The 14,966-nt window shown below is 38.8% G+C and overlaps 1 protein-coding gene across 1 annotated transcript in view; it reads left to right on the top strand.

Moving 5' to 3' along the window:
- The window catches only part of st6galnac5a (ST6 (alpha-N-acetyl-neuraminyl-2,3-beta-galactosyl-1,3)-N-acetylgalactosaminide alpha-2,6-sialyltransferase 5a), a 71,794-nt gene that overhangs the window by 44,433 nt on the left and 12,395 nt on the right, over positions 1–14,966 (top strand). Inside the window, exon 3 of the mRNA XM_081597969.1 lies at positions 2,992–3,404. Within this exon, the coding sequence (XP_081454095.1) occupies positions 2,992–3,404 (413 nt within the window). The remainder of the gene's footprint in view (positions 1–2,991; positions 3,405–14,966) is intronic.

Genomic DNA, 14,966 nt, shown 5'->3' with positions numbered 1-14,966 from the left:
CTCAACAGGCAGCGAGCAGCTTCAACAATCTAAGGGACAGACGGGCAATCAGCGGAAACTTTCTGCGACGCATCAGAGGGTGTGAAGGACATTTAGTTCTCTGAAACATGAAAGATTTAAACTCACTCTGCAGCCGAGGCCCTGGGAAAGACAACGCAGAGACAATACACACACACAAAAATTCTATTTGGTCTTAAAACCAAATATTTGGTTTTAAAGATGATGATGACAACAACTTAACACAGGAGTCTGTTTACGTGTTGTCAGGTCATGTAACCTGGGATTAGCATGTTGTAGGTTTAAAGAAAAAACAGGAAACAAGCTGAACAAGACATGGAGTAGTGAAACAGAATCCAAAAAAAGAAATATAAAAAACCAGGAGCTCAAATACTGAAGCAAATGAGAAAGGAGTTGAAATCAGAGCAGATGTGGAACAGCTGCGGCAGAATAGAGGGAGGCAAACTGAGGGAAATAACTCAAAACTAATTATTAAAATGATCTACAAGCAGAGAGGAAAAGGCTAAAGCAGATCTAGAAGAAATAAATCTACAAAGAACAGAAAACAAGAGTAAACTAAACACAAAGAAATGAACTTGTATGGCAACACATTACGAACGATAATAAACACACAAAACTCAGGTGAATACTAGAGCCGGACTATGAAAAATGAAATTATGAGAATAAAATTATTATTACTAGAATAAAAAGTCATGGTATTACCAAAATAAAGCCGTAATATTCATTGTAAATTCATGTTTTTTTAATTTTTAAAGCGTGGCCGTAATTATGCTGCTATACAACTGAACATAAAAGAACAAGAAGGAAATTATCGAAACACAAACAGTTACAGTGAATATTCTCAGATGCGCTAACCGTCCGTCAGTATCGTCATCTGGTTGTTGATCATGTGACTCGTGATGTAAAAAATGTGTATTTTGCCAAATTCACTAGTTTTAATAAACGCTGAGAAAACTTCTCATCATATTGCAAAAACATTTCAATATAATAAGTATGGGTGCGATGTCAGTCTCACAGCAGGATGTCTTGGGTGCAGAATGTCGTAGATTATGATGTTTTAAATGCCAGGCATTCACACACTGTTGGTAAAATACAACAAAAACTACTTTCACCTCCCTTATTTTCCATAAATATTACAGATTTAGTGATAAAACAGTCAAAGTAAATGGAAATGATGGAAAAATTTTTGTTCTGCTCAACAATCATCATCGAAGGATTCAACAATATTATCATGAATCCATGCTTTGCTATTGTTCAGCTGTGATTTATTAAAGCTTTGGAAGATGATGACATTAATATAATACAAACTTAACGGTCATTATAATGTGTGTAATGTTTTACAAACATTACAACATCTGAAAAGAACATTTAAAAATAAACTGCAGCTGAATGTGGTGCACAAATATGCAAAATGTATTTTTATTTGTACTTTTCACTAAATAAATGTTTGCTCCAGTGTTTTTTCTTTAGTCAGACTGTGCCGTCATACGTGTAATCATTTAAATTCAGCAGCGTGACTTTCCTGCGTTGGATGTTTTCTGTGTTGAAAACTGCTCTCTTCATATTTAAATCGGCACCAGGATGAGAGGGTTTTGGGGTAAACACACACATTCCTCCTGTGTGTGTGAAAGGCAGCGCGGTTTAAGGTGAATCCTCTGTAAGACCCCGGGGCCTCCACCACTCGCAAAGCGATATGACAAGCTACATACGCCCTGGAGGCTGTGTCGCTATCTGTTTGTCAACAAAGCATTCCTGCTTCAAACCGCAGCGAGGCAATTCGCCAAAGTTCTCCAAAGTGTTGTTTTTTTTTATCTGCGTTCCTCACAAACTCACAACATGTTTGACTTACACAAAAACCAGTAAAATGGGTGGATTTTTATCTGAGTGTAGAGAAAAACTAAATAAAAACCCAATTTCTTTGATTCATTGTTACCGTCAAGTTTGAATATCTTATGGAAGTTTGTTTATTGTTCTGATTAAGTTCAATTCAAGTTGTACCTCGCTGCATACGGAAAACGTACGGTGCAGTTTTAAAAAAGCTCAACTTTAGAGATTTAAAGCGGCTCATACGCCAAGACTTTGGTTCTGGCTCAGTTGGGCTTTTTCAGAACCAGAGAACGATTTGTGTCTGCTGGTCTCAGCTCTACGACGACTGTTTTAAGAAATCTTATCTATAAATTTATTTGCAAAGTAAACAAGTCCGATAATGGAGTCATTATAGGGGACGTATTATGTAAAACTTACATTTCGGACGTTTGTGTACTTTTATTTGGGTCTAAACAGCTTCTAAAAACAGTCAAAGCGCTTAAAAAAAAAAAAACTACCCAGCTTGTTTTTGGCACCCCGTTACCTAACAACCCCAGCAAAGCCCGGCCCGTTACTTAGCAACTCCAGCAAAGCCACCCCATTGCCTAGCAACCCCATCTGGTCTCCAGCTCCTTTGATTAGCTGGTTTAATCGCTGTGTTTTGTTGTTGCTTTACCATCCAGAAACCACTTGCTGTGTTCTTGTTGGTTGTGCAGGAGGCTCTACTTCTGCTTTTCAAAGATTCTACGGTTGTAGAATTGCACATCTGTTTGCAGCCATTTTTTATGTGAACGTGTAAACGTTGAGTTGGGGTGGGTGTGGCCAGCAGCAACTTATTTGGATTTAAAGTGACAGAGGCTCAAAAATGGCTCAAAGTAGGCAGAACTGAAATCTGATTATTTAAGGATGATTTTATGTAAAACAAAATGTAACATGTTTCGTATAGCCCATAAACTCATCTTAACCTGTTGAAGGATGGATAATATCTCACTTTTGACCATATTGTTGTAAGATATGTATTTTGGAAACATTGGTATGACTGCCTCCTAAACGGTTTTTTATGTATTGTTATCTTTCTTTAATTACTGATTGTTCTTTGATGTGATTTGTACTACGAGTCTGTGATAAAAACCTGCCGTTGTATTTAATTACTCTTCTTTCCTGCAGCCTCTCAGGATGCACTGCCACACCTGCTCTCTGATCACCAGCTCCGGCCATCTCATCGGCGGACGCCGGGGAAAGGAGATCGACCGGGCCGAGTGCGTCATCCGCATGAACGACGCCCCCACCGCCGGCGCCTTCGGCCAGGACGTCGGCCGCCGCACCTCCCTGCGGGTCATCGCCCACTCCAGCATGCAGCGGGTGCTGCGCAGCCGCCACGAGCTGCTGAACGCCAGCCAGGACACGGTGTTCATCTTCTGGGGCCCCAGCAGCTACATGCGGCGGGACGGGAAGGGCCTGGTGTACAACAACCTGCGGCTGATGAACCAGGTGCTGCCCAAGCTCAAGGTCTACATCATCTCCTGGCAGAAGATGCTGCAGTTTGACGAGCTGTTCAAGAAGGAGACGGGAAAGGACAGGTGAGACTCCACCACAGTTGGTTCTGGTGTGACGTCACGCTGCTGTGAACTTTGTATCTGGCAGCCATCTTGGCAGCCAGTTGCTATGGAGTCGCTATGACAACAGTGACGTGCGGTCAGGGGAGGCCTCACCTGTCATCATGGAAAAATAATAATATAAAATCATTTATATTGCTATTTTCACCCTGTGGTTTTGTACTACAAAGTATCTGTTTTTTACTTAGCTTAACCAATTCTGATTAGTTTTTCTTCAAAATCGCTGGATTTTCGCAGCGAAGCCGGTGAGGCAGCAGCGAGCTGAGCCTCACCTGGGATTTTGCAACCTCTCACTAACCGCACTGGCTGCCATTATATGACAGCATGTTCGTCCTGTCTGTACGCCGGCAATAAAATGGTTAAGAAACATTTAATATATGGACTGATTTTCCATAATTTAGCTTATGTATATAATGTAGTCTTTTTTGTCACTATCTGTGTGTGTATCGTGTTTTGTGTGCGGAAGAGCGAACAGAAACGGCAGAGAACAGACTCGAGGTGAGGCAGGCAGTTCTCTTGCCTCACCGCTGGGGGCGCTCATGGTCCCAGATAATGTGACTGCACAACTGCAGAGTAAGACACGGTGAGCTAGCCATGGAGCTAGCCACACAGTAAATAAGTAAAGTACAGCGATATATTTGTTTTCTTCTCTCTTCCGACTCCAACATGAAAGACTACATTTCTACACTTAAACAGTTTTCTAAGGTGGATTTTCAATTGAAGCAGGAGATGATAACTAAAGGAAGACCAACACCGGAGCTGAAAGTTTTACTTCAAGACAGTTTGATGATATTTAAACGGAGTAGAAAAGACATGCCGAGGATAGACTTGGCTTTGGATCAACGTTATTTTTGTGCAGAATTAGCGGTGCATGGATTTCATTGATACGTGAAGGTAAGACAGTAATAAGATGTTTTTGTTTAGTTTTTTAATTAAATGTGCGTTTTGTGGGCTACAGTTAATGTTTAAATAATTTAGTAAAGTAGAAGCGGTAGCTAATCTACCACAGCTATTATTTATTAATAAAACATTAAGCTTAAAACGTACTACAACAACAGACTAAATGTTCTGTTCTGTGTGCAAAATTCTTGAATGTTTTTTTGTGTCAAATCCTAAAACATGAAGTGGCATTGTTGTCAGTTGCTATGGCAACGAGTCTGCGTAGCTTGGCGACTACAGATCACTTTGCTGTGGATCATAGCACGAAATTAATACCTACATTTCTAAGTTTCACTGAGTTAACGCCTTCTGTTTGTAAATGTCTCACCCAAAACTCCTCCAGTGGCAGCTTTAGCCTCACCTGGTTCAAAATCTTAAACCTTTAAGAATCTTTTTCTGTCAAATTGTTCATCAGTTTGTAGAAAAAAATAATAGCAGATCTGATGTTACATAAAAAGAGAAAAGTCTTTGCTTTTCACCTGCTGATGTTAGAAATATCTCTGTCTGCTGATGATCGAGCATTCACTAAAGAAATGCTGTTATTTCATTACATGTACATTTTATCTTTTAAATAACCTATTGAATTATTAGTTTGCATTTCTTAATGTATTTATAATATTACATAAAAAGCTTAAATGTGCACATGAAAAATCTACAGAATGTAAAGGTTTTTTTTTTCATCCAATTAATCGTCAGAATAATCGATTACTAAAATAATTGTTAGCAGCAGCACTAATTGCAAAGAACGGAAATACTTATCTTCATTCAGCCAGCTGACTGGCAGTGCACAGCAGCAGTTTGGCAGCAGATAAAACCAGAGAAATGTCCGTTCACTCCATAATGTCTGTAGAATCTCAACAGAAAGATTTTAAATCTGCTTGTTTGTTGTCCAAACTAAAAAAGTTCCCGTCTACAGTTCAAATAAAGTTGCAATAAATTAATATATGACTTTGTTTTTCTCCTAATAAGTTAAATTTGCTTGTAAAAGTAGATGGAGCAGCTTTGTTTGGTGTAATTAAGCCTTGTCCAGATGCCGCTTAATTGATATAGCAATTAAAGCGCTGGATGGGAGGAGCGATCGCCTGCAGCGAACGATGTGGTTTTTATATGCAAAGTGATGAAGTTGTTTCCTTGCAGCCAGAAGCTCCTCGGTTTTAATCTACGTTGCCTTTAGGAGTGAGTCTCTGTGCTCTGTTGCTTAAATGACCTCTACGTAAACAACCGTCCGATTTAAAAGTGACAGTCTAGAACTTTACAAAACAGCTTTTGTATTCCTGAAACTAAAATTATTTTCAGATTTTCTAATAATACAGGGTGGGCCATGAGTTTCCATTCATAGGAGAATGTAAAATGCATATAAGATGAGTTTGACAAAAGAGCGAAGAATTTAAATTATACCGATGGCTTGATCGGGAAGCAGCCGCATGGTTGCACGAAACTTTAACAGAAAACATGGAGCGAGCTTCACACACGACACTGCGGCAAAACTTATTTCAGATCAACCACAAAGTTTTCCAAGTTTTACACCGAGTCCCACCAGAATAAAAACGGCTGTCCAATATAAAATGTTTATTTTTCCTGTGTATGGAACCTTATGGCCCACCCTGTATAACTTTAGGTGATTCATTTTACCAAAAGAATCACCTGGATGCTCAATGTCTGGACGAGATTTCAGACAATTAACTTCTGTTGTATTTTGGGTTTTTACAGTGAGATAACTGCAGACAGCGCTGGGCGTTCATCGGGAAAATTTAGATTTTTTATCCTGATAATGGCGTTTAAAAAAAGAAACTGACATGCTAAATGTTGCTTTAAACCATCAGTTGATATCAGTACATTTGAAAAAAAATTGGATTTTGAATGTTTTTAAAAAGCAGTATTTGTGTTTGCTGTGCTATTCATTAGCAGTTACCTAATAAATAAGCAATAAATAGATTTTGTCATTATTTCCATCATCGGGTGGCGCAGGGGTTGAGCACAACCCACATATGGAGGCCTTAGTCCTCGATGCAGCTGCTGCAGGTTCGATTCCCGGCCTTGGCGACCTTTGCTGCATGTCTTCCCCCTTCTCTCATTCCTGTCAATTAACTATCAAATAATGGCCACTAGAGCCAAAAAAATCTTTAAAAAAATAAATTATTTCCATCATTATCATATAACAGAACCACCAATAGTTATAGGTCCATATCGCTCAGCCCTGCGGTTTCTCTGGGTTTTAATCAGCCCAAGTTTGTCTCATGATTCCACATTAATGAAATCTCAGCTGAAAGTATCAATGTGCTTCTCTGCCATAGATCATCCTAAATGTTACACACTGGAACTCTTCTAACTCTAATGCCATCATTTACGCCGGCTCATCTGCGCCCGCTGAGCGAGCTGCTGGTGTGCTGTGACCTGACTTAATCCTTCTGCAAACACATATTTATCTAACTACAAGCTTCAGGGATTACGCCGCTGAATATGATCCAAATAGTCTCTTTTTTTCTCCCTCTGGACTTCAAACTGGAGGCCCAGAGAGCCTCAGTGACGGCTCAATTTTCTGCAGCACATTTAGATGCAATCTGGAAAGAGACCTTAACAGTTAAAGTATTAATTTCTGATGCTAATTGACAAGCTGAAGGATAGTCGTTGACATAAATCACTTTGTCGCATGTCGAGTCAGAAAGACTCAGAAAAGAGACAAAAGCATATAGAAAACGTTAACTACAACACAAAGTATTCATATTTTTACAACTAACCTTTTATAATAAGTAAAAACTCGTCTGTTCAAATATTTTTTTACTCCAGTAGCGACTTTGGGTCCTAAATCTGATGAAGAATCTCTGACAGAAGCTACAGATTAGGGTGACGGCCAGGAGGCCTTCCAACCTAAAGATACTCTTCTCAGAACACGCTAAGAAATATAGAAAACTAAATATTTTTCACATTTTATAAGTAGAAAGAAATCTGCCAATATTCAAATTTACAAATTCAGATTTGGATAGTAACTAGTTACATTTACTTGAGTAACTTTATTTTAACAAATTTACTTTTAGGAGTATTTCTACCATGCTGTACTTTTATTCTGAAGTATTTCTTCTCTTACTTTGGTAAAAATTTCTGGATTTTCTCCCCACTGAATGGAAAACAAAATCATTTTTACCAAACTTTCACCAGACACAGACACACCTGCAGTTTTATGAATCTATGAACAAATTTAAGACAAACTGATTTCTTGATGAAAAGTTACTTTTAAGTTAGTTTTGTCTTTGTTCCAGACTTATGCTGCACAGAAGCTGAACGCTGCTTCTCCATGTTTGGTTCTGGTTCTGGGGATGCAGAGCAGAACCAGACGACCTGAGAGGTCTGGAAGGTTGCTATGACAACAGCAGATCTTTAATGTATTGGGGTGCTGAGCCGTTCAGTGATTTATAAACTAACAGCAGTATTTTAAAGTCTATTCTCTGAGCCAGACGTTAGAACTGGGTGATGTAACTTCCTGGTTTTAGTCAGAACTCCAGCAGCAGCATCTCGATCAGCTTAGTTTGACCCGTGAAGACGCTGCTGCTGTAATTAATGCGACTAAAGATAAACACATGGATGAGTTTCTCTAGATCCTGCTGGGATGTTAGTCCTCTGTTCCTGGAAATGTTCTTCAGGTCGACTTTGTTTATCTTTAGAAATATGGAAATAATGTCACAACAACTTATTGGATGTTCTAGTCAAGGTTGGTGAGAACAATGTGATTTCAGGTAGAGGTGCACCGATTGCAGTTACTGTTTTTTTTTTAAAAAGCCTGACCTGCCGATTCCCATTTTGGTCAATACCGATTTTTTTGGTCTGAAATGTTGCTAAATATATCAAGAAAGTAGCTGAATTGGCAACAGTGGGGTCACTATTGTTAAATGCAAACGTTCAAACATGACCTGGTGATCCGCTCCATCACTCAGACCTGCAGAAGAGGACAGTGTTTGATTATCTTTGCTGAGGCAGATAAGATCGGCTTCACATGCAAGTATCCATCAATCACCTCTAATTTCTTGTGAAGTAAACTCGTCTTCACTGGGTGATTTTCACTCATTGTGATGTAATATTTTTTTGCATCTGCCTTTGTTGAGAGTTGCGGTTGAGTGGTAAAAAAAATGAATGCAAGTCACGCAAAAGAAACGGTGTAATGTCTGCCCAGTTTCTGCATTTCAGAATCTGCGACGCTTTATTTAAAGCCGAAAAGGCATTAAAGGTCTCCGATTTAATGAGTCCAAGCTGAGTTCTTTGTCTGGTGGCCATTAATGCTTAATGAATCCCCAACCGTACACACAGGCTGTGTTAGTCTCTTCCTGTCTTTATCCCAGCTTTTGTCTGGAGTATCATTGGAGATTGGATCTGAATTGGGCTTAAGACAGATGCCAGGGGAGGAACACGCCAAGCGGAGGATTTAGAGACTGATTCAGACATCCATCCCTTAGAATCTGTGCCTGCAATTATAGGAGCAGCTTACAGTGAGAAGGCAGCTTGTGTTACTGTTATTTACTGCATCGACTCTTTGTATTTTTAGACTTTAACATCTGTGAGGCTTAGCATTGGTCATCTCTGCTCTGTGGAGTGTTAAATCACCTCTAATGGCTGCATTCAGAGGAATCCATTTGTATGCATATATGTTTTTAAAAAATCCACATTGTAACTTGCTTTACAAAGTGGACATTTTTCCCACTAAGAGCATCATCAATAGCAGATTTTCTGAATAATCATCAGAGCGATCAGCAACTCTGCAAGCTTGTAATTGTAATTATTGGTTATGCCTTTTGAGTAAGGGTAATTATAATAATGTGGGACGATGCCACATTCCCCCGGTTCTTATAACAAAGCCGGAGTGGAGCTGAAAAGCAGGTGTCTCTCTGTCGTCTTTGTGCTAAATTGCCAAGACAGAATGAGACTCAACTGGTAATTAAAGGCAAATTAGCTTTTAAAATATGTGCTTTTTTCCTCCCTCCTCTGGTGATTTATGTGGCCATAATGGTTCATAACCAGCAGCACTGATGTGGCGCGGTCCGCTGGGGGGAAATATTCAGGATCTCAGGAGTGTTCGGTCACTCAAAGCATGTCTGGATGATTTTAAGGCTAAACTGAATCCATAAAAGTGTGGTTTATGGGGAAAGGTTGGAAACGCAGACAGCCGGCCACAGCAGACAGAGATGGATGCGTTTAGTATCCAAAGTAAAGCATTTGTAGCCGTACACTTAAATGTGACCTGTTATTCTTCCTATGGGCGAAACAAAACATGTTCATTAAAGTTTTTGCACAAAATCATTCTTAGATAATCAGATTTTATTCTGCTCAGTTCTGCCTATTTTGAGCTGTTTTCGGGTGTGAGCTGCTGCTGGCTACGCCCCCAACTCAACGTTTACACTGGCATGTGAAAATGGCTGTCAACAGGTGCACTTTTATACATTTATACATCTTTGAAAAGCAGAAGTGGAGCCTTCTGCACAACCAACAAGAATGCAAGAAGTGGTTTCGGGTCAACAAAACACTTGTCTTTTCCGTACAGTGGTAAAAACAGCTGACCAGACGAGCTTGAGCTCAACCTGGGTTGCTAGGTAACGGGCTGGGCTTTGCTGTGGTTGCTAGGTAACGACGCATTGTGATGTTACATTTGGAAGTTTTTGTAACGGCTCACTTTCCAGGCGCCAAAAGACATAAATTTATTGTCAAAAAAACTTTTTTTTAAAACAATGTTTTTAGAATTAAACAGAAGAACAAAAACGTGCAAAATGTAAATTTAGCAAAATGGATCCCGTCTAAAACACACCTGAAACAGTCCACAGGTTAAAAAAACCTCTGAGATAAATGTAAATAATTGGACTCTTTCTAAAGGAAACTCACTCTGACTTCAATCAAATGGAGGGTGACCTTTAAATGGCCACACGCACGCACACACACACACACACACACACACGTTTCAAGCATTTTTGACTGATAAGGCTGCTTCTCAGACTGATGGTGGGCAAACATTCACTGAGAGACAGGAAATGTCAGCGGTTTCCTTTACATGTGACAGAAATGATGAGAGTTTACTGACCAGAAGACGTGTCGGCATTAAAGGAGCAACGCGACAAGAGTCACTCATGATTACATCTAAAGGAAAATCAGGATGAAGAGCAGGGGTGGGAATATTTTACTACCTCATGATTTGATTGAATTTGAAAATTCGTAATAATTTAACTAAAGCAGAAATCCCGTAATCACTAAAACCTGATGCTACTCCATCTTTGTTTACATTTTGTGAAAAAGGAAGTTGTGCTCATGTCTTCTTCAAAGGTTTTCATGTTGTTTCTCTCAGTGATTCTTGCTGCAGCGCCCCCACAGGTGAGGAGGGGAACAGGTTTTTACTTTTGCAAGCCCCATTTAAATTTCTTCAGGAATTTTCTAGTTTTTTCTACTATTCACTAATTAGTGTGTGTAGAACAAACATTACAAACTGACAAAAAGCAAGAAGGAGTGTTGACCTACAAAACAATTAACCACATACTAGAATGAGAAACTGCAATAAAAATTAAAATAACCAACCAAACAGAAAAAAAACAAGCAAACAAACAAGCACATTAAAATGAAGACATTCAAAACAAAACGCATTACATTGTTTATCTGTTCTCTAATTGATTAACCTAGCATCACAGATATTTTTTGGGAAAAGTGGAAAACAAAGGAAGGCAAAGAAAGCAAACAAGTAGAAAAATAAGTAAATAAAAGTGTATGCCTGAACAAAGAATAAATGGAGGATAACTTTAAAAAAACACATTAACTCATCAGCAATTAAATGGCATCTAGAAATATGGAGAATATTTTGCTGAAATATTCAAACTAATTTCAATCTATTGATGATTGTTGCTCCATAAGTTTGTTTTTAGGACTCAATGCAGTGTGAAAACGAACCACAGCAGCTGAAAATGTGACAAATGTTGCATCTTTGGTCCCAAATGGAACCAAATCTTCTGGACTATCAGGTGTTAAAACATCCCTAGAAGCTGAACAGAATGAATGAGCTGGAGTTCGGTGCCAAGGTGAAGCTGGAGGGAGCAGAAATGGGGAAACTGGCTGATCTTAAGGGGTCAACCATTAAAAAGTGTTGGATAGAAGGAAACCTCCGAACTGAAGGAGAAAGTCTTTCGGTCAGTAGAGATTCATGCTAAGACGTGTGAGGCGGAGCAGAAGGCGGCTTAAGATGATGCTGAGATTTTCTGAGGGAGTAACCAGGGTTACTGGGCTGCAATCAGCATCAGTAAGGGCTTTATTTTGGGTGGAGGATCCCCAGATCCTCCAGATTTAGATTTTTAATAACTCTCCTGCGACTCAGCGGAGCGAAATGAAATAAGGAGCAGGAACAAAAGAAAATCGCTGCAAATAATGAGCAGAATCAAGACGAGGGATGTTAAGAGCCTGAAAAAGCTCCGCATACACACACACAAAAAAAACACTTGCTAATGGTGCTATTATTGCCCCTGTGGAGAGAAACACGCTGCAGAAACAGAAGCTGTGATCAGACGGAAAGCTCGCTGCAAGTGGAGTACAGTTTGAAAAGGGAGAGAGAAATGAAGGAGTAATCAACCCTTAACACGACCGTAATCATTTCTGACGCTCGGGTCAAACTGAACCAGCCGAAACCGGAGAAAAACGTTCACATTTTATAGAGGAGATCTGTCATTTTTACAGTATTTACACACAATCACACTTTTAAATAACTTTTATCTGCACCAGGTGGGACAGAGATTAGGACACAAATAATTAAATTACAAGGATAAAGTCGCAATTTTATGAGAACTTTACATGTTCAGTATCTTGTGAAGTTATGCTTTCGGTTTGGTTTTACAAATAAATCCATCATCTATAATATCAGCATCAGATTATTAGCAATAATCTGACAGGTGATTGTGTCCTGCTACTGATAATAATCTATCATGAGAAAATTCTCATGCAAATTTAATATTATGACTTATTATTACAGCTTTATTCTCATAATATTATGAATTTATTCTCCTATTAAAATGACTTTATTCTCAAAATATGATTGTTTTATTCTCATAAAAGTTTATTTTTGTAATATTATAGCTTTGTTTGCAACTTTTTCACTTTATTCTTGTAATTTTCTTTTTTTATTTTCTATTTTCTAACCTTAAACCAAAACTTTGTAGTAACATTTTAACCGTCGTAATGAGTTAAAGCAGAAATGTCATTTTGGGCCATATCAGAAATCTAAATGCTCTTAAAGGGCCGGTTGTGCCAGAATATGTTGATAAAACAAGCGGTTAAAATATCACTAACTAGCTGTTCCTCCAGGATTCTGTGATTGTTTTAGTGATTTTTTTGGAATAAAATTTACAGTAGTGGCAATTTAGAGATGTTGTGAGGAATTTTTATAATATTTGCGCTAATCTATGACTATGACGTTTTATGACTCGTATCAATTATGAACTGTAAAATCAAGTACTGCTGGTCACTTAAACTCAATGTTTTTGACTAATTTTGAGAAAATATGCTGTAAAATCAGAAAAAAATGTCTAAATGTGTTGATTTTGTGTGGATTTTGCAGATTTGTGAAAAACTGGAGGGACTCATTGATGTAATTTGGAGTCTAGTGGGCCACATAAAAAACTACGGCGGACCAGATTTGGCCCCCGTGCCTCGAGTTTGACACCTGTGAGTTAAAGGACCTGTCAGAGAACCTGCTATTTTTCAGTTTGCTTTCTTGATTAATTAAAAATGTAAATCTTTTGTTGTCATGTGAACCATGTTTCAACAAAAATAAGATTTTAAGTCTCAGGGATGAAGATTAAACTCCCCGTTAAACAGGTGCTTTAGCTACATCTGCAATGCCAAACTGTGCAAACATCCCGTCCCGTCGCTCCTTCTGGGGGATAAACGTGGCACCCCCTCGCTGCCACCCTCCCGTCTCTTTAAAATACAGCCATTGAAGCCGAGAGCTTGACATTTCACACCACATTATTCACCAGCATGCTCACAAACAAGGAAATGAGGAAGACTTCTTAAGTGAGATTAGCCGCATGGCTCCTGATTAGGGCCTCCATGCATCCGTAGCAGATTGCTTTATGACGAGACGCCGCGCTTTGAAGTTTTCTAATTTGCAAAATTAGGGTGCGCACGCAGGGATGTTGTGATATTAAAGCCCAGAGGCCCTGTTTTGTTGTTTACCCATCAGAACAAATCAACATGTTCCAGACAGGACAACCTGGATCCAGTCGTAATTAAATGAAAATGAGAAGTTGGTGCTTCAGCTGCGATGGCGTCGCTCTGCGTCAGCCCTGACTCTAATAACGGCGACGATGGCCGGTTGTCACCGCTCATTATGCTGTCACTCAGGCGCCGTTGGATTCAGTGGGAGTGGGTCGCTTCCCCCACAGGTTGTGATAAACGGCTGGTGGGTTTTCGCAGCGACGGAAGAACCAGGGAGAAACCAGGCAAACATGTAAAAGGATAACAGACTCTGCATGATTTATAGGAGCGGAGCTGAAGGCTTGGTATAAATCACTGTTCAGAAGTGCAGAACATGAAATGTTGCTCTAATTATCAGTACGTTTCATTTTTTCAGCTTTACCCAGTTTAGTGTTTTGGCTGGAGGCTAAAAAAGCTGTTAAAGGATCTAAAATAGTCAATCACAGGACCAGCAGAGACACAGACAGACAAAGACAGACAGTTCTTTCTGTGCTCTGTTAAACAGCTTTTCATCGCTGGATTATATGATTTATATTAAATAAAGTCATTTTAACCTTGTAGCTTTTTGAAGTATTGGTGTAGAAATACATCCAGTTCTCTAGACAAGGCGATGCCTCAAAACGGTTCCCAGGAATAAAATAAGGATTTCATTAACAGAATAAAGTTCACAGATGTTAAATCTGGAATCAGGGCCGTTTTCATGTTTTAACAGCCTACTGGTAATGTAGATGGTAAGTTGGGGCACAAAGACGTGTGTGGATTCATGCACTGCTGTCATAAGTTAAACATTACGACGGGGCCATTGTCGATTGCAAACAACAACAACAAAAAAAAGAGTAAACTTCCAGTAAAAAAATCTCAAATTTTTTACATTTTCTGAAGAAAATTTCTTAGTTTGAAATGTAAAAATTGTGGATTTTTGAATCTCAGGAATTCCAAGTTTTTTTCCCTCAAATTTCTGGGATTAATTAAAAAAAGAAGAAGAAAAAAAGAGTTTTTTTCTAATAAATTTTTGACTTTTCACAGTTTTTTTTTCTAGAAAATTTCTTTTTGTTGGACATTTACTCCTTTTTTTCTGTGAACAATATACCGTTGTAGGTTTTGTTCTAGCTAATTTTTTTGGTGCAGCGTTTTTGCAAATTTTGAAAACTTACTGCACTTTTTTTCAGTTAAATAAATTTTTCCAGATGAATCCTAAAGTGCTAATTCACTTGGCTGTTTTGTAAACTTGCAGTTGAATAAGGTTCAACATCTGTGTTGAAATTTTGGTTATAAATTAGACATATATATTCATGCTCTTATTTTTATGTTAGCTTTTAGTGTTAGCACTGCTAGCTTTTAGCTGGTGGTTTCCACTTTTGAGCGCTTTTGTGTCAGTTT

Source organism: Poecilia reticulata, chromosome 17 (genome assembly GCF_904066995.2).
Source record: "Poecilia reticulata chromosome 17, P_reticulata-male-v2, whole genome shotgun sequence".
In the NCBI taxonomy this organism is placed as follows: domain Eukaryota; kingdom Metazoa; phylum Chordata; class Actinopteri; order Cyprinodontiformes; family Poeciliidae; genus Poecilia; species Poecilia reticulata.
The sequence above is the reverse complement of the archived record's forward strand: the minus strand, read 5'-3'. Positions and strand labels throughout refer to the sequence as shown.